The sequence below is a fragment of the Diceros bicornis genome, chromosome 22 (assembly GCF_020826845.1).
Source record: "Diceros bicornis minor isolate mBicDic1 chromosome 22, mDicBic1.mat.cur, whole genome shotgun sequence".
Lineage (NCBI taxonomy): Eukaryota > Metazoa > Chordata > Mammalia > Perissodactyla > Rhinocerotidae > Diceros > Diceros bicornis.
This window is the reverse complement of record NC_080761.1, coordinates 23,130,276-23,155,043: the sequence shown is the minus strand read 5'-3', so window position 1 is coordinate 23,155,043 and position 24,768 is coordinate 23,130,276. Positions and strand designations below refer to the sequence as shown.

At 44.0% G+C, this 24,768-nt stretch overlaps 1 protein-coding gene across 1 annotated transcript in view; it reads left to right on the top strand.

Annotated features, from left to right (window-relative positions):
* MAMDC2 (MAM domain containing 2) overlaps nucleotides 1-24,768 on the top strand; it is a 163,463-nt gene that overhangs the window by 75,313 nt on the left and 63,382 nt on the right. The window contains exons 3-7 of the mRNA XM_058565691.1: nucleotides 2,554-2,825; nucleotides 4,372-4,456; nucleotides 7,498-7,635; nucleotides 18,911-19,167; nucleotides 22,927-23,020. Of these exons, the coding sequence (XP_058421674.1) occupies nucleotides 2,554-2,825; nucleotides 4,372-4,456; nucleotides 7,498-7,635; nucleotides 18,911-19,167; nucleotides 22,927-23,020 (846 nt within the window). The remainder of the gene's footprint in view (nucleotides 1-2,553; nucleotides 2,826-4,371; nucleotides 4,457-7,497; nucleotides 7,636-18,910; nucleotides 19,168-22,926; nucleotides 23,021-24,768) is intronic.

Genomic DNA, 24,768 nt, shown 5'->3' with positions numbered 1-24,768 from the left:
GCCGCCATCTTGACTTCCTCCCTCAAGGTATTTTAAATAATACATTTTATATAGTGTGTGCTCTCAAAGGTTCTTAATATGAGATCATTAGCATATACTTATAATAAAATCTGATACAGTGAGACATTATGTCAAGAGAGATTTTTTTGGCATTCACTGAAAAATCAAGATAATCACCTGTAGATGGACTCTGAATCTGCCATAACATGCATTTACTTCAGTTTGAGTTTTACCTCCAAGTAGAACTGTCTCCTCCCTCCTACAGTAGCTGGCTCTTTCTTTGATACATAAGAGGTCTAAAGAGTGAGTTCTATTTCTCTGTCAGCTGTTGTATATCAGTGGTTCTCAAAGTGTGGTCCAGACCACCAGCGTCAGCATCACCTGGCACTTTCAGAAATGCAGCATCACTCTAGACCTACTGGATTAGAAACTCTAGGAGGGGGCCCAGCAATCTGTGTTTGAACAAGCCCTCCAGGTGACTCTGGGCTCAAGTTTGAGAACCACTGCTGTAAGTTGTTTCCTTCTAGAATGGGGAGAGGAAGGAGGGAGTGGGAGAACAAGAGAAGTTGGGGAAGTGCCCCAGGGAGAATTGGGCCTCATGGCAGCAAAGTTGGCGTGGGTTGTGAACTTCCATGGACACAGTGGGGATGTTCTTTGTTTCTTTCCTCTTCTATTCCCCATGTACCAACTCTCTACTTCCTCATAAAAGGTTTGAAGTGCTCTCAGGATCTTCTCCAGTCCCCTTCCCCACCCCACCCCTCTACCAGCCCTCTTGGAGTCTCTTCTTTTGGGGCAGTAGCAGAGAGTGGGAAAAGGAGGATGGCATTTATGCATTCCCTCATGTCACAGTGAAGCAGCATTTTTATTCAAGAGAGGGTTGACATCAAGAGCCTTAGTGCTTCAAAACCCAACAGGCCTCATAGCTAGTAAATGCATGTGAAGCATTTAGAACAGCACCTGGTTCATAGTGAGTGTTCACTGTATGTAGGAGGTAATGATGTTGGTGGCGATTACTGCAAGGGCCAGATTTCTCCAAAGAGCATACCTGGTTGGCATCTAGAAGCAGTTGCTGTTTGCACCCAGTAGGTGGTTGCTATGTTAAAAGACTGCCAGCTGGAGATAGATCTTGATCTTGAAACCCTTCACAAGTAGGCAAGGCTCCCTGAAGACAGTGCCCTAACTGTGAGGACGGTCATCAGCTGCGCTGGCCTGTTGGTACTCGCCACAGAGACAAGGATCCAGACTGGAATCAGCATCCGGTGCAACAAGTGTGGGAGGAGGGGCTGAAGAACGCCAAGCAAAGCAAAGTAGCATTTCAGGGCCTGTCTAGTAAGAGTTTAATGTTGGAGAGCCCATAATGTTGGTGTGGAGTGGTCACGTGATGGAAGACAGCAGAGTGGATGCTGGCCACCAATGTGGGACCCTCTGAGCAAGCTCGAGATTGCAGGCCAGAGAGGCAGTGGGTCCCCAAGACCCACAGGCAGGTCAGATCACTGCTATAGGAAGCCGAGGACAAGAGTTGGATTTGGAAGGCTCGAATTGGGGTTCTTGGCTCCAATCCTTTTCTGTTTTTTTTTGTTCCTAGAAATGCTATTGTACATCCTGGTGTAGCTGGCAGAGCACCACGTGTCAATATTGGGAATATGGGGGAGGGGGGCAGGAGAAGGGAAGAGGAGTGAAGAGAGGGAAAGGAGAGGAGGAGGTGGTGAAGGAGGAGGGGGAAAAGGGAAGGAGAAGACAGCAGAGAAGAGGAGGAAGGAGCTGGTGAGAGAGGAGAGGAGGAAATGGAGCAGAGGAAAATAGTGATGGCTGGTCCCAGTGTTTTCACTGCTTTCCAAGCCCTGTCCTACATATTTGCATTTACTTTCTCATTTAGTTAGCAGAATTATGAGATTTGGTCATGGAAAAGTCTAGAGGAGGAGAGTCTTATAAAAAAATTAGCTTACAAGAAACTTTTTCTGCCTAGGCCCCAAGATCTGAGGTAACCAAATCCATTCAGTCTACTATAACGATGCAAGTTAAATGCAGATTGAGTCACTAGGGGAGCTACGGAAGGAGAAGATTGAGTCCACCGAGGTATCCGATTCCAGTCTTGGGTGTTTCACCTGCTCGTGCAGCTCTTCCAGATTCTGAAGTCGCTTAGCCTGTGTTCTCAAACTCATATCTATATGGGGACGGTGAAGATGAATGCAATGTGCTAGATGAACCTGTTGTAAGCTAATAATAGGCAGCAGACACTTGGCTTCAATGTCAGGAGGTAATAGAGAGTAGTGGGGATTACGGCAAAATGGACCCCACGTGCCATCCTCTGAAGAGGTAGCACTGCTTAGCTCCAGCTCTGTTATTGTCATGTGTCATGTGAAAGTGGCCTCAGTGTTGCTGGACCTTCTAATTTTTCACAAGAAGGCAGAGATCCAGTGTTCAGGCAACATACAGTGGGCCAACAAATTGCATCTGCAGGATATATCTGCCCCCAGCTTTACGGGACTGCAGTATTTTCCTGAGTTGCAAACAGAAGATCGATCTCTTCCCTGTGTTCATTTCTCTTTCCAGGCCATTACGTTTATGTGGACACCTCCTTTGCCAAGCAAGGGGAGAAAGCCCTGCTGCTAAGTTCTGAGTTACAGGCTGAGGAATGGAGCTGCCTGCGACTGGTCTACCAGATAACCACGTCTTCGGGGTCTCCGTCAGATCCCAGCCGGCTGAACCTCTATGTGAGGTTTGAAGGTGAAAACTTTGATCGCTTGCTTTGGTCAGCTAAGGACCCTTCGGACAGCTGGCTCATAGCCAGCTTGGATTTGCAAAAGACTTCCAAAAAGTTCAAGGTAGGTAGAGTTTAGGAGAGAGATGCAGGGCTTATTATGTGACTTTTTGCCATTCTGAGATCTTATGAAAACTTCTGCCATTGAAGTTAGTTATCTCCTGTGTTAGGGTGTAATGTTTTATAGGAGATGTGTCACAGAAGAATATTAGTAATGTAAATTAATATTTTGTTTATTCCTTAAAAGAACTTCTTATCAGATTTCTTTCTTGTCTGTTTAAATGGGACCTTAGGAAGAATCTAAATGAGGCTCAAACCAACCTCTTCAATGGAAATTTATTTTCTAGTGGGCTTGAGGGAGCATTCTCATTTCTGGTAATTTTATTTCATCTTTTGAAGTTGTGTGTGGTATGTGTTTATGTTATCTTCCTAGTGGTTTGTTCGCTACAAATTTTGAACAAAACTACTATAATAAAAGGAAAAATGAAAATATTTTGAAAGAGGAAAAATACTTAAAGGACATGTTCTGATTCCTTTTCAAAGATGGAAGTTGTTCTATCAGAAGTGTTGGAAAAGGAAGGTAGAGAACGTGTAAGATACAGTTGGACGTGGATTGGAGTAGGGAAGGAGGGTGGAATCTGGACTCACTTGTCCACGAAGTGTGATTTTGGTGAGAATATGTCATGGAGAACACAATGGGGCCTTCATGAAAACTTTCTCCATTTCTAATCCCCTATTCAATTTCCTATCCCATCCGTCTCCTTCAAAAAGTTTTGAAATACCGTACTCTCTTATAACCCCTTTCTGCTCGTAGTCCCTCCCCATCAGGCAGTAGGGTGGATTGAGGGAAGGAGCATTGAGGGTCTGAGTTCCCTATTTCACAACGTCCTCCCAATGATATATCATACCCTAAATCTACCAGCATCGTTGCAAAATATTGGGCTAAAATCACACAAGGAAAAGCAAACGCTTTCAGAAACAGGACCAAATGTGAACCATAACAGTGCTTGAAATCAGCCACATAACTTATCATGCTTCTCTGTGTTCTTTATGTAAAATTTTCAGATTTTTCAGCAATATAGAAACTACAAGTTGATTTATGAGCCTCTTCCATCTCATGTGGAGATCTCCAACCACTAGTCAGATTTTGCTTCCTACCTCCTCCTTCAAGGGATTTTTTTTCTCCCTGAGACTTCTGTGCTCAGTTCCTCACCATTCTCAGAATGAATTTCCCCAGAGACACAAGCTCTCTTCTCCATCTGCAGCCAATTGGTGCTTCCACAAGCACCGGTGAAGGTGGTGGTTGGGATAACAATCGAAGACAGCTGACTCCGAGCTTTTATTGGACTTCTTGCTCACCTCAGGGTTCTGAGTGTATATGTATATATTTGTATACACGCACACATACATGAGTGTACGTGTTCATGTGCACACACACACGCATTTTTTAAATAAAGTCCATCAAGAGATTGGTATCCAATAGCAATTAGCTGAGACAATCTCGTTTTGCCTTGAATTGCTGAACAGCTCTTGACGAGTAGCTGAAATACTGAACCAAGGAAACATGGTGTTTTGAAGTCTAACTCCCTTCTCCCCCATGTGTTGTGCAGATTTTAATAGAAGGTGTGCTAGGACAGGGAAACACGGCCAGCATTGCCCTCTTTGAAATCAAGATGACAACTGGCTACTGTATTGGTAAGTGGGTTTCATTTTCATTGCATCAGAATGTGAATCTTTGTCTAAAATCGACTGTTGCCAGAGGGAATCGAATCAACTCTAAAGGCAGAGTATTTTATAGACGACACTGCATGCTGTGTAGTAGTTCCGATTCTTTGCTAGATTCCCTTGAATGTTGTATGTTGTTTCTCTGTCTATAGGGTAAGAAGGCTCATTAGAGTTTGCCTGGATTGACTGGATTAATGAAAGAAAAGTAGATGCAGCAACTGTAAGCTGAGTTGCTGCCTTAACCTCAACATATTCTAATTAAAATCATTTCCATTTTGCTGTGAACTCAGCTTTTTGTAGCATTTGCCAGAAAAGCAGGCGTCATCTTACTCTCTTTACTCCATTGGTGTCTTGCCCTCTCTTGCCCCCGTCTTTGTGACCAGTTGATTCCATTTGAGCAGGGTCAGCTGGGTGCCTCTTGTGTGCCAGCTTCTGAGAGGGCGTAAGGAGAGGACAGTCCATGTCCTGCGGTTGTTCATCTTCTGCTCGTCCACCACTGAAGCTATTTCTATACAGGTCTATGATGAATACTGCCAGAGAAGGGCAAGCCATGCTCTGGAGGTGAAGGGAGGAGGAGAGCAAATCAGTGAGGACCAAATTCAGGAGACGCATTTGAGCTGGAGTTTCAAGGAGTAGAAGTTAGTCAAGTGGAGGTGCAGAGTAGGAAGACCCCAGTGGGGAGGAAGCACAGAGCATGCTCAGGGAAAGGCGAGAGGCGAGGTAGGGTGTTTGAAGTGAGAATCAGGGCTGCTACGGGAGTCTGTTATGGAGGAGTCGGGATCCAGGCTGTGGGGCTTGAATTAAAGAATTACATGGTTAGGAGGTGCTACAAGTCAAGTCAGCAGCAGAGGGGCCTGCAGCTGCGTTTTCAGATGACAACTCTGGCTGCCACATGGAAAATGAGTTGGGAAACAAGGAAAATATGTAAAAGGTAGGAAAACCCCAAGGGAGCAATTGTGACCTTACAGAGGGGACATATGAGGATCTAAAATTGGGATTGGCAGTGGAATGGGAAAAAGGCAGTAAATTTGAGAGATTTTTCAGCACTGACAGTACTTGGAGGCTGAATGGCTGTGGAGAGGAAGAGGAAGGAAAGTCAAAGACAATTCTGAACAACAACAAAAAGCCTTTGCTAATTCCTGGAGTCTCACTTCTTTGTTTTGACCTTCCAGTGATGTCTCTAACGCAAGCAAAAGAAAACAGATGGGGAATGTGACCATTTTCTGAAGATACAGTGAGTTTAGACCCAAGCTCCCTTCTTTGAGCCTCCCTGTAGCTCCCACATGGTGGCTGCATGGGTCTTAGACAACCCACAGGCTAGTCAGACACGCCTGGTGGAATGCCACCTGCTGGCTCAGTCAACTCACTGGACCCGGCAACCTCTGTTTCATGACCTGTAAAATGGGGATAAAATGCTTCTCTCATAGGATTGTTAAGAGGACTAGTGAGATCATGGATATGAAGGTGATTGGTACAGTCCTGGGCACTCAAAAAATGTTAATTTCCTTTTGTCAGATTACTTGATGGCTTCTGGTTTGTTTAAAAAACAAAAGGAGTGCCAATACTTTTATCTTGTTAAACTGTATGATGATGCTCTCACCTTTCTTTTCATTCTGTGCACTTTCTCTGCTTCTTTGAGTAAAATGAGGTTAACAATAGTACCTACTTCGTGGGTTGTTTTGAGGATTAAGTTAATTCATGTAAAGTGCTTGGAATAGTGTCTGGCACACTGAGGAATATTTTGCTTTTTATTTTACTCTGTGGCTGCCTTTGGCACTGAATGTTGGGCATTGGTTAGCAGATGCTGCAGGGGAAAAGTTGCAAATGAAAATCTTAAAAATTTTCAATGCTTGCTAATGTAAAAACACATTGATAACTATATCAGCCAGGGTGCTGGCAGGAAAGTGGAAACAGAGGGTACATTCAAGCTGAGTAATTTGAGGAAAGCTCACTAAAGGAACTACAAAGATGTGGAGGATAAAGGAAACCAGCAAGAGATAGTGTGGTAATCCAGGGCTAGTAACGGTGATGACTCAGGAGCCATCACCATCTTTAGGTCTGATGGGCAAGGGAGGAGGGGTTATCAGAACCTGGAGACAGTAGCTGTATGGTGAAGGCTTCTTGACAGGAGCTGTGCCCTCAAGAGAGAGACACAGGCAACCCATGGCAACCCGGCAGGGAGGGAGCCGAGGCGTAAACACCCCCAACCTCATCCTCCTCCTTCCTTCCATTGGTCGAATCCAACGGGAAGCCAGAAGGAAGGGGAACCCATTGATACAGTCCATACAGGTCAACCTCTGGAGGACAAAGCAGGGTGGAAAAAGATAGAGTAGATCTGGAAGGGCCAATGAGAGATGGCCAGCACAATCACACTTCATATTTTTAATTGCGTGATTATAGGGGTCAATGGAGGCACTGGCTTGTGAGTTTCTTGTTCCCACCAAAGGAGTCTATTGACTGGGAACAGTTTATCTGTGCAAACATGTCAGCGCTACTAAAACGGGGAGGAGGAGTGCCTTTGTCTTCTCTCTCTTCTCCACTCAGTAGCTGCAGAAAGACCTAGAGCCCAGCATATGCCTGTCCTACCTATTCTGACTGGGTTCTTGTTTATAAGACAAGCAGAGGATTTTAGCATCTAGGAAGCATGCCCCTTAGCTCTGGGTGTCTTGTCTGTCAGGAGAGAAGAAGATGGAAGAATGGGCTACCAGAAGGGTGGTGGATAAAGTTTCTGGAGCTAAGAGCATAGCCTTAAATAGTGCTTTGAAACAGAGATGGCTGGTGGAAGGGCCACAATCCAAAAAGCAGTGAGGAGTCACAATCTCTATTCGTTACAGGATCTCTCTTCCTGACCAGTGTTGTCCAGGGGTGCCCGTAAAAAGGTTACGCTGGTCAAAGGGAGCCAGAAACATAACTGAATATCTAAGAGCAGACTTGCTCACATACTCACATGCAGTGAGTATGAGTGTACCCCGGTGTGACCATGAAGTGTGTTTTTATTTCTCTTCTGCCAGAATGTGACTTTGAAGAAAATCATCTCTGTGGCTTTGTGAACCGCTGGAACCCCAACGTGAACTGGTTTGTCGGAGGAGGAAGTATTCGGAACTCCCACTCCGTTCTCCCACAGGATCACACCTTCAGGAGTGAACTGGGTAAGCTCGGGACAAATGGAGTCCTTTTCCAAGATAACTGCTTCTGCCATCTCCTCCCGCCCCCTACACTGACCTAACTGTGGCTCTGTCAACAGAGAGGGGAGGAGAGGGGTGGGGGTGTAGGGATCAGGAGTCTGGTGGAAGATTAGGGAAGAGTAAGCCATGAGATAGAGACAGGCTGCAGACATGAGCCTATCATTAAGGAGAAGGCCACCCAGTTAAAGGCTTTTCTTTACCTGTGAGTCTTGGTATTTTATCATTTCCATATTATGTTTTACTTTCTTATCTATTTGTTGTTCAATATCTCTTATTTCTAAAGACAAGGCCGGGATAACCCTAGGTTATTTTTCACTAAAATAGATAGAATGACAGGAATAAGTCCTTAAGATCTTCTGTAGTGGCAGTGAGGTAAGCCATCCCAATGATTAATCCTGAATGTGGTGTGCAACAGGGCCCCCTAGTGGCCACCTGGGCTGGTTCTCTGCAGGGGAATTGAGGACGAGAGGTTATCAGTGAGAAGTCAGCTTTGAGGAGAAAGCCTCCACGGAAGGGAGACGAGGACAAGGTAGACCAAGAAAACAAAAGAATGCTCCAGAAACCATTTGTGTAGATACATCTTGGCTCACTTACATAAGGAACTGAGCTTAGAAAAAGACAAAACATTTTCACTTCCTTCTTTTAAAAGGAAGGAAGGTTTAGCAATTTTGGAAATGACAAAAAATTGAAGTTTCCTCATGTATATCCATGTTTTGGCCCTAAAGACACACAGCCCATCTCCACTGTGGCCGCTGTAGGAACCACACTATAAATGAGTGTTATGGATAGAGTGAATGATAACCAGTCGTGACAGATTAATCCATGAATCTGCGTATTTTAAAAGACAATTGGGTTAACTCAAAACAATAAAACGTCACCACCTCTTGACTTTTGTTTACATGAATAAAGATACTAACAATCTCCTGGGGTTTCAAAAAAGAAAAATCAGGTGACTTTTTCTTAATTTATTGAAGTAGGCTAATTTTGAGTTTGTTTTCCTGCCATATCTTAGGAATCTAGTTCAAGGAGTAGAGAGAAACTTGAAAGAGAATCTTGAAAGAATGCATTAAAATTGCAATAATCCTTGGTGTCATTATCACAGAGGTACAAGCTTAAATATGGGGAAGTGTTAGAGAACTTTTCCCAAATCACTTAAAAAGTAGTTCCCAAGTCAGATCCTCTGGGTAACCAATGTCGTGGTCTGATGGTTACTTGTTCAGTACATCATTTTCATCTTCAGTGATGGCGAGAACCCGCTGGCTGGGGAGAACCATATTTCTTGGAAGAGGCAACAGTCTAGTTGCCTGTGGACTGTTGTCAAATCATCCACTTGACTATGTCACTTGAGTGCAGTCCCTCCTTTGAAGGGTGCGTCACCCTAGTCCTTCCTCACTCTCATTTGTGACCACAGACCATTCTGACCATATTTGTGTCAACAAGGGATAGAGAAAGAGGACCAGGCTAGGAGTCAGAACGCTGTGCTCCAGACCCAGTTATCAGAGCGCTGCATTACTCTGGGCAATCCCTTAACTTCTCAGGGTCTCCGTTGACCTGTTTGCAAATGAGGAATTTGAATTCCATCTCTAAGATGCCTTCTAGTTCCAATATTCTACTCTTCTCTCTTTACCTAATGCTATACATCAAAATCTCCTAGTTCACCACCCATTGAGATCTATTCCCAAAATGTTTTGGGTCCCTCCTGAGTACTTATAAGCACATTGCATATGGCATTAGAAAAAAAGAAAAAGGGAGGACTAAAGGGACTAAGGGGTGAGGAAAAGAGGACCTGGTTTTTCTAATACCTTGACCAGAAGGGTCAAGAGAGGCGTAATGGCGCCATGGTGGTAGGGTGCTGTCACCCTAGTCACAAGCGCTTGCTTCTCTCCTCTCTCGCTTGCTCTCCTTATCCCTTTGCCCCCTCTCCATTTTCCTATCCTTTCTCTTTTTCCTTGGCTATTCTAAAACACATCCCAGAGGCACGCAGCTTTGCCCACTAGCATTGCTTAGTCCCCTGATGTCAATACCGAAGCCTAAAGAGGCAGCTGAGCCTGAGCCTAAAGGGAAGAAATCTAGGGAGACCTTTGACCTCCCTTCCAGCAAGCCCAGGATTATATAGTCAGTCTAGTCAGAGCCCAAACACCAGAATGAGGCTTCTTCATTGATCACTCATTCATTCAACAAACACATAATAAGCACTTTGTATATGTCAGGCATTCTTGCATACCCTGGTGATACACAAGTAGTTGTTGATCTCAAAGAGATCAGAGGAACCAACTTTTCCGAAATGCTGTTCCCTTGAATACCAGTTCTTGAGTATAATAATATTTATATGAAGGAAGATGGGCTATAGGGGGTCAAATGTACTGGGGAAACCCTGAGTTAAGAAAGCTAAACAGATTTCTTTATTTCAGGACTTCTCAATGCCTTTAATATAGTTCTGTGTTGATGTATATTTTGGCATTCTTCAAATTATCCAGATACCAAACTGCCATGTAAACATGCACAGTGATGCAAGACTAATAGTGATATGAAATAAATATGTTATACAGGACCACTGAAAAGTGAAAGACTAGCTCAGTTTTGGGGTGCAGGGAAGACTTTCTAGAGGAAGTAATATCAGAACTGGAGAGTGGCCAGATGGGCAAGGAGAAGGTAAGTACAGTATATGCAAAGGTGGGTAGGCGTGGGAGTGGATGAGTGACTTGATGGTGAGGAGTGTCTGAGAATGCCGGCATGTCTGATGATGGCAGAGCAGGTCCTAGATCCCAGGTTACGTTCCTGCTTATGATGAACAGGGAGCCTGGATGCCTGCATTCCACTCGGTTCGCCCAACTCTTGGCTAGTTCACTCCAACTTCTCTTCAACTTTTGAACTGTTGGTTTGCCCCGTCATTAGCCGGACAGCCCTCTCCTCCCCACCCGATGCGCGCACACACGTGCACACACACACACGTATGCTCATTCACACTTCTCATGCCTGGACTCCTATGTAAGACGTCTCACTATATAGAACGGGGCTGAAAAAGATGAGTTCTAAAGATTCTAAAATATTTTACTTGAAAAGTTCTCTGCCCATATGACTCAAAGGTTGGACCAGGATCACTTTTGGAAAAAAACCCTCCAATCCTCTAAATAGGAGAGGGGTTGCCTTTCTTATTACCTTTGCCTTCTATTGGGTATATTGATTTTCCCTGAGCTCTATCAATTTGAGTGGCAAAGTAAAGTTTAAATGTTCAGATGTCTGCCTGCAGCAGCAGATTTGGCTCTCTATAAACGCGTCTCATGTTCATTCATTTCCTGGAAGCAGCTTCTGACTTTGCTTTCAGGTAAAAACTGGAGAAGCGAACAGCAGGGGTGAGGGAAGCGGGCTGCCTGCTCAGAAGCTTCAGAGCTGCAGAGAGCCTGAAAGGTCTTCCCAGGAGGACCCTGGCCCTTGCATTGTAGAAAAGGGAACAGTGAATATAATATCTGAAAAATATGATGTGGATATGAGTTTTCCTTCATTTGGCTGTGTGTTTTTTTTTTTTTTATAATTTTATTTATTTATTTTTCCCCCAAAGCCCCAGCAGATAGCCGTATGTCATAGTTGCGCATCCTTCTAGTTGCTGTATGTGGGACGCAGCCTCAGCATGGCCGGAGAAGCAGTGCGTCGGTGTGCGCCCAGGGTCTGAACCCGGGCCGCCAGTAGTGGAGCGCGCGCACTTCACTGCTAAACCACGGGGCCGGCCCTGGCTGTGTGTTTTTAACACTTAGCCCCAAGCAATGAGGTGGATTTTTCAAATGAGCACTATGTCTCCAAATTATTTTTTACTGGAAGTATAATTGACGTACAATATCATATTAGTTTCAGGTGTACATCATAGTGATTCGATATTTATGTATATTATGAAATGATCACCACGATAAGTCTAGTTACATCTGTCACCATACAGTTATTATAATATTGTTGACTATATTACCTATGCTGTACATTACATCCCGTGACATTTATTTTATGACTGGAAGTTTAGACCTCTTAATCTCCTTCACCTATTTTGCCCACCCCCACTCCCTCCCCTCTGGCAACCACCAGTTCCTTTTCTGTATCTATGAATCTGTTTCCATTTTATTTGTATCCACATTCTTGCCTAATGATGGAAATGGCTAAAATAACACAGTGAGAATTGTGATGGGGCGTCTTTGGAATACTGGGGGGATGCGGTATTATCTTGCTTTTTTGTATTCAATTCTGATTCATCACATATGGATTTTTTTTCTTTGTTAATATTTTATGAAGTGAAACCAAATCTTTCAGGAGATAACCGACTGACAGCTCAGATCATTACCATTTCCTACCCGCCTGAGCAAAAGGAAGATAATTGCTGGATAAATAATGAGGGAAATCTACTTCTTTGCTGAGATTTTTTAAGTCACATCTGCTTATGCTGCTGCTCTAGAAGCACCTGAACAAGGTTTCAAAGCCTAAAATAGGTTTAGAATTATTTTATTCCATCAAAGACCATGACATAAATGAATCGTCTTTCCATAACTCATGACACTCTTCTTCTCATTTCCGTTCGGATTGAGCTCAAGCATCGTCTTAACAGCAACTATTCATTCGGTCTCTGCATTGATCCATTTGGTTCATTGCAGAGTCCTCAGTAGGGAAGCAGCTTTATTCATTTTCTTACCATTGTCTTTGTGCAAGCTCTGCTGAGTCTCCTTTCTCTGTCCTTTCCAGTCACTTTCAGATATTAACTAACAGCGTCCTTTTCAAAGATTAAGTTCAGTCAAGTCAAAACTCCAACATCTCATCCAATTCAAATCTTCCCTCAGCCCTGAGCACAGAGCGGCAGTGGAGAGAGGGCTTTGTGCTTTGTTTCTCAGACTTCTTCCCCTGGCTCTTCTCCCCCTCTTCCCTCCCTCACTGTGCTGCTTCTGGCTCCTCCAGGATTGGGGTAGGTTTGAAAGGGGTGGAACAGAAAGGGAAGGGAAGGGAAGGGAAGGGGAAAAAAGGTGTTTTTTGTTTTTTCGTGAGGAAGACTATCCCTGAGCTAACATCCGATGCCAATCCTCCTCTTTTTCCTGAGGAAGATTGGCCCTGGGCTAATATCCGTGCCCATCTTCCTCTCCTTTATATGGGAGGCCGCCACAGCATGGCTTGACAAGTGGTGCGTCGGTGCATGCGTGGGACCTGAACCTGCGAACCCCGGCCGCCGGCCGCCGAAGCGGAGCACGCACACTTAACCGCTGCGCCACCGGCCGGCTGCGGGAAAAAAGGTTTTATGTGACGAGTGCTGTTTAAGCTGGAGTTGATGCCCTTCATACTGCATGTGGCCAACTGCTGGCCGTTTCTCACACAGCCCCGGGGGGCATCCACTCCACTATTCCCAGCCAGGGATGATGCACTCTCTGGCCGGCCACCTGCGAATCCCCGTTAGTGCTTAGAGGTAATAGTGCACCCCGCCAGCCCCTTTCTGTTGGAGTTACCGCCCTGTATGCAGTCCACTTGAGAAGAGTCCCTTCAAGGCACGCCAGCCCAGCTACCTTCTGCGTTGTCTGCTTAGCCTAAGGGAAAACTCCAATTTTTGCTCCATCAAACTCGAGAAGTGTAGCTCACTTGAAACAAAATCCTTTCTTTCCACTCTGCCCCCACAGGTCCCTACAGCCATCTTGCCTTTAGATAAATGCAGTTAAGAGTCAGGCACCAGCCTCTGTACCCCGCAAAATCCAGTTATCACCAATCAAGTTCTCCCCGTAACTCTGACCACCCTCCTCTCAAGGCCTAGGGCGGTTGCAGAACCCAGGAATTCTGGAAGCTTGGATAGGGATGAGATTAGATGGCAGTTTCCCGCCTCCACTGAGGTGGTTGCCTGAAGTGCCTTTCCTTGGATCAAGGTAAGAAATGGGAAGCATCTCCTCCCTTTCCCTTGGGAGGTCGAAAGGAAACACAAGGCAGGGCAGCTCCATGACAACTCTCTTCAAAGAAACTCTGTCTCCAATCTCTCTGGTCCCTCTCTGGCCTTGTCCTGTATACAGGCTGGAGGGGAGAGATGGGCTGAATCTGGTGGAACTGGCGTAGGAGCCAGGTCGGCCACAATGGAGCATATTCTACATTGGTGGTCTGGCACTGCTCTTTAGAAAATAGGGGTACTTGTCCTTCGTTGTTCTTGGCACTGAGGTCTTAGCAGAGACTTCACGTTCATCTACCTTGATGTCATCCCAGAAAGCTATATAAAAAGACTAGAGTCTGACTCTATTATAGTAAAATTCACCCAAACCCATAGAACTAAAGTGTCATGAAGATAACTGTTGGATTCGTAGACTGGGAGAGCAGGCACGATAACTTTCTGTCCTGGGGTGCGGTCTCCTCACAATGGCAGCAGACCAGTGGGTGTTTCCAGCTGGCATACGTTTCTTCAGACCAAGCTTTCCCCCTTACCCGGGAGACAGCTTGTCCAGACAACCATGACACAGATGCAGACGTCGCAACTGGAGCACAAATGTGGCCAACGGGGCCGAATCACAGCTGAGTCAGAGGACGCCTTTGGCATCGCGGCCAAGCCAAGGGCAATCTTTGTGGAATGCTGGTTAGCCAGACTGAAAATAAAAGTTCAGGAACTACCCTCAGAGTTCTTTTCCTGATCCAAGGGAAAATGGCTAGCTCCCGGGGCCGCTGGTTCCACATGAAAAGTTGAGCCAATTCAGAGGGCTGCTGCAAGAAAGGAGCAAGTCCTCTTCAGAAGCAAGTGTCCATGTGCTGTCCCTGCCGGTTTATCCCAGAAGGGGCCCGAGCTTAGCTGGCGTCACTGAGAGTTTTGATCTTTCAACAGAATTGGAAATTGGTGTTTTCCTTAGAAACTGTAGGCTTTTAGTGTAAAATCCAGAATTAGGGAAAAATAGACTGGCTCCTGATCTGAGTACGGCAAAGTAGCACAGACTTTAGAGGAGTGGCAATAGACGTCTCAATTTTTCATCTTATGGGGAACCCATTGCCCCCTTCATAGACTCTTTCATTTCTCGTTAAAGTTTTAATACTTAAAAGTCTTGGTGGCCTGCAGGATCCCCAGTGACTTGGTTGATTATAGGATCCTGTCCACCTAGGGTCCATCTATACCTAGTTTCATCCTACTCAAACTTAAAAGATCTGATAAAAATTTCTTCTCCCAGATTCTGGAGGCTCTAGAACCCTGGACCAGATAGGAGGGTGGGCCTCATTGAACTGGGCAGGAAAATTCTTATAATACCAGACACTAGGCATAATTTCTCAAGAACTCCAGGCTACCTTCTTAGTTTCCCTTGGCAAGGTACACAAAATGGTGTCTGCACCCACCCAACCATTTGCTTCTCTCCCTCAGAGCATGTTATATGCGATGACACACATTCAGCCTGGGCTGGTTGTCAAGCCTCCAGCCTGGCCTCTTGGAGCCGACACCTGGTGATTTCTGAATCATCCCCACCCCTTCAGCTGAGATGATGAACTTATGATGAGCCACCTTTTGTTTCCCAGTGAGAAACAGCCTTACTCAGATTGTCAGTAAATAGTACCCAACTTTGGCAACAAATGAGATGGAGAGGAAAAGAGGAGGCGACAGAATGTGGTCTAGTCTGGTGGTTCCGCATGAGACTTGGTGTCAGCAGTCCTGGTCTTATTCCCAGCAGTCTCTCTGACTCACTTTGAGCAGGTCACATTGTGTTTGCTGGAGGGGTTTTTTTGGATCAGAAATGTGACTGTGGCTCTCTTGCCCTAGTGTGTTGTACATGAGTTGTTTATGAGGCACTTTAACTGCCAATTCAGGGATTACAATATTATCCACACAGCAGGTGAGTAACTAGCCTTTAAAGAGGACTATCAGATATTTGTCAGCTGTGAGGAAGTTGAATGTGTAGTGGGGCAGAGTATGAGACATAGCTCTAAGCACAGTTATCGTGCACTGCGGAAGTACAATGAATAGTTTCAAGTGGATTTGTGTGGTGTCCCCGAGATTCACTGAGAGTCTCCTAGAGCCTCTGGAGATGCTTCTCACCCTGGGTAGAATGATTTCTCTCTTCATGGCCGTGTGCGTTTGGGTCTTCCAAGAAGCAGACACTAAGCTGGGCTTAGGTGGGAAAGAGGTTTATTGGGGGAAATGGCTGTGAAGGATAAAGGGGGAGGAAGCTGAAGGAGCTAGGCCAGGGTCAATGTATCCATTAGGCATGGCAGTCACAGTGCCTAGGAGCCTCAACATTTTTAGGGATCCACAAGAATGTTTTAATTTTATTTTAATCTTGAAAAAAATGAATGTAATAACAACAAATATAATACATTCATCCTAGATTATAGTCATCTTCATACCAATGCAGTCATAAAATATCATTTTTAATATTTTGTATGGAGGAAGGGGCCCACAGCAGCCTAAGTGCCTAGGGCCAACCAAAGTCATAATGTGGCCCTGGGTGGGGAGAGCCTTCAGCACAGGATGGAAGGCTGACACCTGTGAAAGAGAGAGGCCAGGCTGATGGGGACATGCTGAAGAGCCCCAGGTCAGGTGGAATGGCCCTGCTCTGGTACTCCTGCTATGCTTGGTCATAGGCTGAGGACAGCCCAGTGTGATGTGGCCTTGGCACACGTGTTGCTGTGGATCCAAAGGTGAGGCAGCTGGAGGCTGTCAGTCAGCTATGGTCCCTGCAGCAGGTTAACTTGAAGGAGATGTCGGCAGCCCACCTCATGGCCCCCACAATGAAGGATCAAGGAAACAAAGTATTATAGCTCTCCTCCACCCATGTCCCCCAGTGGCATGTCTTGGAAAGGGGTTCTGTTTCATTGGTAAGGCATATTACAAAGCGCATTAACACTTCGTCTCTGCCTTTGATACTCAGATGAGTTCTCAGTGAGTGAAGGTGTGTTACAGGGGCTAACTGGCCACATGTGTTCCCCATTAGTGAAGTGTCCTAGTAGACGCTGGCTGGCTACCCAGTGCTGTGGAGGGCATTGGGCTTAGGATGGGGAGTCGTGGCCTTCCTTCCATCTCAGAAGTTCTCTGATTCTGTTCAGTCTGACATTCTGATTCTTCCTTTAAAAACTTCCCCAGAGGCAGCCAAGTGGGAGCCCATCAGCTGCTTCCAGCCTGCAGATATGTTTATTTGGCACACACAAAGTTTAAAAAATTGTGGTAGGGGTGTAATGGGTTGAATTGTATTTCCTCAAAATTCGTATGTTGAAGTACTAATCCTCAGTACTTCAGAATGTGACCTTATTTGGAAATAGGGTTGTTGCAGATGTAATTAGTTAAGATGTCATACTGAAGTAGGGTGGACCCCTAATCCAATATGACTGGTGTCTTTATAAAAAGGGGAAATTTGGACACAGAGAGACATACACAAAGGGAGAATGCCATGTGAACATGAAGGCAGAGATGTGCTAGCCAAGGAAAGCAAAGACTGCCAGCAAACCACCAGAAGCTAGGAGAGAGGCATAGAGCAGATTCTCCTTCACAGCCCTCGGAAGGAGTCAAATCCTTCCAATACCTTGATCTCAGACTTCTGGCCTCCTGAACTGTGAAATAATAAATTTCTGTTGTTTAAGCCACCCAGCTTGTGGTACTTTGTTACAGCAACCCTAGCAAATTAATACACGGGGTATCATTTTAAAATGGATAGATTTACTGTGAAAAATCTGGATTTTGAGTTTCAGTGGGAAAGGCCTACCGCCCTGGGGTGGGATGTCAGGACATCAGCTGGGAGGAGAGGGATGGGCTCTCAGAGATGGGATGGAGAATACAGGCCCACGCAAGGGGCCGCCACTCTTTACCATCAGCTGTTTGTTGCAACACAGGAATATGGGCCTAGCGCTATCAGATTTTCTGATTTTTCCAGAGAAGCTTAGTTTCTGTTTCTCGTTGCTGGTGAAATATGATTTCAAATGTTGGCAACTAATTCCTCACTCTGTTTTCTCCCTGACCCACTCCACTTCAATCATATACTTGATCTGCCTGGCTCCTCTGATCTTCTGAGCTCGTGATCGCTATTTATTCACAGTTGCATGACTTGGTGAGATGATCAGAGAAATTATATTTAAGCAAGGGAGATTATTCAGGAGGTTGAACAGTTTGCTGCCGGGAGAAAGTAAGCTTTGATTTGTCCATCTTTCCCCTCTGCCCTGTTGAGGTGAGGACCTTTTTGAGACCATATTTGTGCTTTGAATAACCATTTGTTGAAGGCCTACCACATACTGGTGTGCTAGGTGCAAACCGTGTGAATGCCTATATTCATCCTAATATCCTTACTGCTATTTTGCCGAGGATAATAAGAGTTATTACTAACCAGGCACCATGTCATAAAGACAAAGATATTAAGCTGTAATTGTTTTGAGCTTGTAAATAGAAAGGCCATTCTATCAAAGCTACATTGGATAGCACTCATCTGTCATTGCAGCTTAAATAAATTCAGACCAAATTTCTAATAATAATAGCTACCCTTTATACAAAACAGACATTGGGGAAAGCATAGTACTAGAACCATTAATGGCATTACTTTATTTCATTATAATTATGTTAGGCGATTACAGTGTGCTGGGCGCATACTAAACACTTCACATACATAATCTCATTTAATACTTACATCAATCCTATTAGAAGTATTTGATACTCATTCTAGAGATCAGGAAATTGAAGCCCAGAGATAATCAGTAACTTGCTCAAGGTCACAGGGCTAGTAAAAGGTAGAACAGAATTCAAACTCAGTTCTTTCTATTAAAGAGGTACAACTTGTCCTCTAGTTTGAATTCAAAATCTTTGTTTCACTCCAAGAATACATAGTGACATTTTGTGTATATTGTAAAGATGTACAGGAGGGTCTCTCTATGCTCTTTGAAGAACAGATGGTATGCTTGGTATGCTCCTAGAAACCCTATAACTCAAAGAAGACTCAGAGGAGGAGGGCTTCTGGGGTGATGTTCTGTTTCTTCCCACAGCTGTGTTCAGCTTGTGAAAATTCAAGCACTTTACAAATTATACGTCTACCTCTCCATATGTATGTTTTACTTCAGTCAAAAGCAAGGAAAAGGAAAAGGATGGTTCTTATCTTGTATTTAGCAGAGCACAATGAACTCCATGTATTTACCTCCCAGCTGGGACATTCATCAACCCACAGCCACACTTCTTTCATCCATAACTCATTCGCTTCCCCTCCACCTAGCCACTGGGTTATTTTGAAGTGAATCCCGGAATCACACCATTTCATCTGAAAATCCCACCGCCTGTCTTATGCTGTGTAATTTTCAGGACACTACATGTACGTGGACTCGGTTTACGTCAAGCACTTCCAGGAGGTGGCCCAGCTCATCTCCCCGATGACCACGGCCCCTATGTCCGGCTGCCTGTCGTTTTATTACCAGCTCCTGCAGGAGAATGACAGTATCTTCTCCGTTTATACTCGGGATGCGGCCGGCCTTTATGAAGAGATCTGGAAAAGAGGCCGTTCAGGGAGTGCTGCCTGGAACCTCGCTGAGGTGGAGTTCAGTGCTCCGTACCCCATGGAGGTAGGTGTGCCAGGTGCCCCCCCAACCTGGCCGCTCTGCAGGGATGCCGTGCACACACAGGCATGGAGATCAGGAGACTCAACAGTCTTTTCTGCTGTGTCTCAATCTTTATCTTTCTGTTCCCTTCCTTGGCCCCCTCCATTTCTCTCCCTTCCTCTGTATTCCCTTCTGCCTTCCTCCTTTGCTGCCTTCATTTTCTAAAAAGAGTGTTTCTTATAAGCACAAATATGGAAAAGCCAGTCAACCAACTGGATTTCTTCCACACACTCTCCCTCTGAACTTTGCACTGTGGTCATGGTGAGTTCAAAAGAGGAGATCAGTGCCTTCGAAGTGAAACTCACTCTTTTTTTGAATTTTTCTTTTTAAAATTTTTAATTTTATTTATTTTATTGAGGTCACATTGGTTCATAACATTATATAAATTTCAGGTGTACATCATTATATTGCGACTTCTGTATAGACTACATCGTGTTCACCACCATAAGTCTAGTTGCCATCCATCATCATACATATGTGCCCCTTTAAGGGGTAAAAAGAAACTCCCTCTTGACCTGTCATTGCTGAGAGCAGTGACAAAGGTTTCTCTTACTTGAAGGAATAGTCTTACTAGATTAAAAAAAAAAAAAAGGCTTATTTTCTTCTTTTCTCTTTTACAGGATAAATAATGTTATAAAAATCAGAAATAAACTTACAATTGTGGCCCTAATTTGAAACAAGCCTTGGTGCCTTAGTTTTAAAACTTTTTATAGTTACATGAGTGATAAATGAACAATGCAGAGGAATTAAAAAATTCGAGGAAGCAAAACAAACTAAAACACCCTCGGCCAACCCTGCAAAGATGAGCCCTACTAACATTTGGGTGTTTATCTTGAAGACCTTTTCTCTAAGCACATATATTAATACATATCTGTATCTATGTATGTAATCCAGTGCTTAACAACAATCCAACAAAGTAGATAAAACTATCTGCATATTACAGACGAGAAAGGAGAAAGCGGAGAGTCCAAGAAGGTTGACATTGTTTTCTAGGTCACACAGCTGGTGAGTGCCAGGACACTTGGTTCTTGGACTAAAATCGGACCTCACGCTGAAGGAGGAGGCCCTGCTCTGTCTGAGGACCCTGTGGGACCCCCAGAATCAGGGAGCACAACATTGTGGCTGCAGATTTGGAGCTTTAAGTAGAGTTTTAGTTATCACAAATTATTGAGATCTCCTACTTTTCACTTTGCACTATTTTCCCTGGTTGCCTTTAAAGTGCAGAAGGAGCAGATTATCCTCTGGATGCTTTTCGGTGGCACCATCTGCTCGCCTGATGTGGAGCTCCGAGGAATGTTGGGGTTGGGTCTTGGTTTCTGCCACGTTCTGCCTGCTGATGGCGTGCCTGCCACGCCCCTCACCCCCTTCCGATCCCCCTCTATCGCCCCCCGTCAGCCCCAGAGAAAGGACAATGCCTTTTGCACGATGTGTGCTATTTCCTCTCCCCAAGTCTGACCAGGTCTCAGCGTGTTCTTGCAGCCCAGTGGAAAATTTCCTGTGAGTTTGGGTTACAAGGAGGAAAAGAAATGCACATATTGCTTCAGATATTTTTCCTGCTATTAAAGTCAAATGAGTCACACACATTGACAGTGTTTTCTTTCCAAACTCCTTCCATCTAACCATCAACTCCTTGGGCAACATTTGTATGAGTGAGACGTTGCTGATTTTTTTTAAACCAATGGTTGAAATGTTATCATTCTGGGCACTACTAAACTTCAATATCTGTCCTCTTGATTCACATGTGCACGATTTTGCTGAGTCTGAACTCATTATGCCGTATTTGCTCTTGGTAATTGCCAGGAAAAAGAACGTATCCTGCAGAAATCAGTGAATTTAATGTCACCGTATTCTCAAATGAATTTTGAAAAGGAAAACAAGCATTTGAGACCCTCTTTCTGAACAGGAGAGCGGCACGTGGGCTGTGATTAGCATGTTGGGATAGTAGCATATTCTAATCAGAAATAACATTCTTATTCGACCTGCTGGGTAAGATCAAGTGCCGTCATTCACTTTATCAGCTGGCACCCGGAGAACTGAATGTCATGAATCTGTGTTAAGTTGGTAAACTTAATTTGCTCTCTCTCGCTTGTCCACATCTGTTCCCTTTGTTCTCAGCCCTTCCCACCTTGCCAGAAACAAACTTCCAGGGCCGCTCCTGGATTTTGCACAGTCCAGGCACCAGGTCTCTGTAGGACCATTGTTGTTAAGCTGAAAGGGACCTTAGAAACCAAACTCTTTTTTTCAAAAATGGAGAAATTGAGACCTGGAAGAGAAAAGGGGCTTGCTTGAGCTGATTAGTGGCTAACTGGGCTCAAATCTGAGTATGAGTTCAAGACTGGGTCAACCTGCAGACAGAGGCATGAATTTAGTTCAAAGCTCATTACACACCTGACTCCAGGCTGGGATCTTTATGTACATTATCTCATTTAATCTGCTCATCAGTCCTGCAAGGTAAGTGTTATTATGCCTATTTTATAAATAAGAAAAGTGAGGCCTTGAGAGGTTTAGCAATGTACCCAAGGTCTCCTAGCTTTTGTAAGTGATGCAAATGAGATTTGAACTCTGGTCTGTCTGCCTCCAAGACACCCTTCTCTTCAGAAGAGATTGAAAACTAGAAGCCTGTGGGTCAAAGCTAGCCCACAATGACTTGCCTGGCTGCTCTAACGGTGTTTGGTTTTTTGTTTCTTTGTTTTAATTTTTAAATTAATTGCCAACATTGAAAAATCTAAAGATTTCAAATAAAAATCTAGGGATCCAGGTTTTCTTGACAGTTTGGTAGATCCAGACATATTAGGCCTGAAATCTCACATGTGAGCAATTGACAAAGCTGAGCAGTAGCTGCTCCGTTTACACAGGGCTCTCGTTCTCCATTTCACCACAGTCCGCACCCTGTCCTGCTGTGTCATACCAAGCCCACGTCATGCATTTGCATTGCCTGCCTGGCCCTTGTAGGCATCTGTTTCAACCCCTACTCAACACTGTATCTTCTCATGTTATCAATTCACAAGAGTGGACTGCATACTTGGGTGGTTTCCCCATCACAGCTGAATACTGTGCCCAGCACACCTGATCCCCATGGTCACAGGCAGAAGGTGTTGATTGAAATCGGAGTTAAAGTTGGCAAAGAAGAGAGCAAAACGAATGGAGTTGAACTCATGAACCCCATGTTCTTTCTAACCACTTGCACATGCCTGGACTTGCTGAAATCCTAACATCCATGCATAGACTTGCTGGGCCTGATTTTGCCTTGGCCATCAGGGTAATCATCTCTGATTGCTGCATCTTTGTCCAGGACCCTCAAATAGAATTCCATGTGTAAGAAGGGAAAGGGCCTCAGAGGGGCTTAGTTCTCTTTGAAGGGCAGGGAAGAACCTAGCCTGCTTTCTGCAAGTAGCCTGTTGTCTCTTTAATTGAAGTTCATCAGGCAAACTGTCAATTCTGTAGTTCTGTCAGAAAGTGACATAGGTACTTTAGGTGACACTCAAGGGAGGGGAAAACGTTCACCAATAAAATACAACTTAGGGCTTAGTATCCCCTCTCCCTAAGAGACGAAGGGTTGAGGAGGGAGCTGCCCAAACTCCTGTATTTAAGAACATGATTCCTTCCGTACTTATAACTTGGCCTCACCTGGCTTGATTGACACATCATTTTAAATCACGCTTAAGAGCACATAAGCCTAACAGGAAACATGTAAACCTGTAACAATATGTCATTTTCCTCTAGGTTATTTTTGAAGTTGCTTTCAATGGTCCCAAAGGAGGGTATGTGGCCGTGGATGATATTTCTTTCTCTCCTGTTCCCTGCCAAAATCAGACAGGTAAGCATTCTTTTTTTCTTCTTCCTCACATTTGGAATTTTCCTTTCTCAATAGATGCCTATGGGCATCTTGCTTTAATTCCTTCTAATTTTCCTCACCTTTCCTGTTATCTCATCCTTAAAAAATTATTTAACCGAATAGTCATTTTTCTGGTGTATTACTCTTTTTCCCCTCACAAAGTGAATCTAATTTTTCTGACACCCGAGGCCAGTTGTCATGTGTTAAGGAGCTTTCATCTTCCCTACCTACTCAGAAATGAAAATTAAATAATACAAACTCATTGCCACCCTGTCTTTCTCCATAGACAGGTGGATGAGTCAGTGGAGAAAACTCTCAAAATCTACTGAGTAGAATTATAAAAACTCTTTCCAATTTTATATATCCAAGACCTATAAATGTCCTCATATTTAAAGATGTTAGTATTTGGTATTCATCTCTATGGTGGTTTTTGGCTAAATATTATGTATTCGATTTAATGTCTCTTTCTCAGTGAACGTTCAGGTTATCATAGTCAATTTTGTAATTTCTATTAACAGTGTTTAGAAAAGGGAGGAAATTCTTGCCTTCAGTGGAAAATAGGTAAGAAAATTGATTCAAAATGAATTAGAAAACAAATTTTTAGAATAAGAAGGATGACATTGTTATTAATGATAACCCAGATAAATGCAATTGACCTTACCTTTTAGTGAGTTTGTTTCCTTGAGGGGCCCCAGGGAGACATTGTGGTCATCCCTTCTTATTAATGAGCCCTCATTCTGGGTTTTGGAGCATGAAAGTAAGCTTTTGAACTTGGCCTTTGTAGTCTGACTTTCAATTAAGATAGAGTTGGTCTCTAATTTAATGTGGTTTCAGATATATTCTACAAGCAAGGGGACTGATAAAGATAGTATTTTCTACTTGAGCTAAACTGTTACCCCAAAACTAGAGAGAAACATACTAATTTGCTGAAATCAAACATTATTTTTTACTAATTCTAATTAAAAAAAAAAAAGCTAGTGAAACAGAACCATACTGGATTTATTTATTTATTTATTTATTTATTTTGCTGAGGAAGATTAGCCCTGAACTAACATCTGTGACAATCTTCCTCTACTTTTTTTATAAATGGATCGCTACCACAGCGCGGCTTACGAGTGGTGTAGGGCCCGCACCTGGTATCCAAACCTGTGAACTAGGGCCGTCGAAGTAGAACGTGCCGAACTTAACCACTATGCCATGGGGCCGGCCCCAAGGATTTACATAATTTCATTAAAATGATTTAATCCAAATTGTAATCAAAGATTAGAAGAGTCTCTAAATTTGACAGAACACAGAAACCAAAATTGTTTTACTTCTTTAAATCTGATTGCTCCCTAATCCCGTCAGTTAATATTTCAGTGATGTTAATAGTAGTTTCATAACCTCTTTATCATTATTTTTAGGAAGTTCCTCTTCTCTGTCACTAGGCATTTACATTGAACATCTATATTTCCAAGTTATACATATGGGAGAAGAGGTATTTATTCTAGATCCGCACTGTTTGGAGGGTGGGTGGGGGTAATGGAATCTACCGAACCATCTTAGAAGTAATGTTTGGAAACACTCTCCCTTTTAAAAAGATACAGAATATATGTGAACTCTTTCCTACTGACTGGTGACAGGAAAAGAAAGATTCCAGCAAATTAAGGACCATTTATTGAAAGGGCCGGTGGCCTCTCAGTCTGTAAAATCCGGCCCACATAAAGATACTTCCTTCTCAGGGACCACCG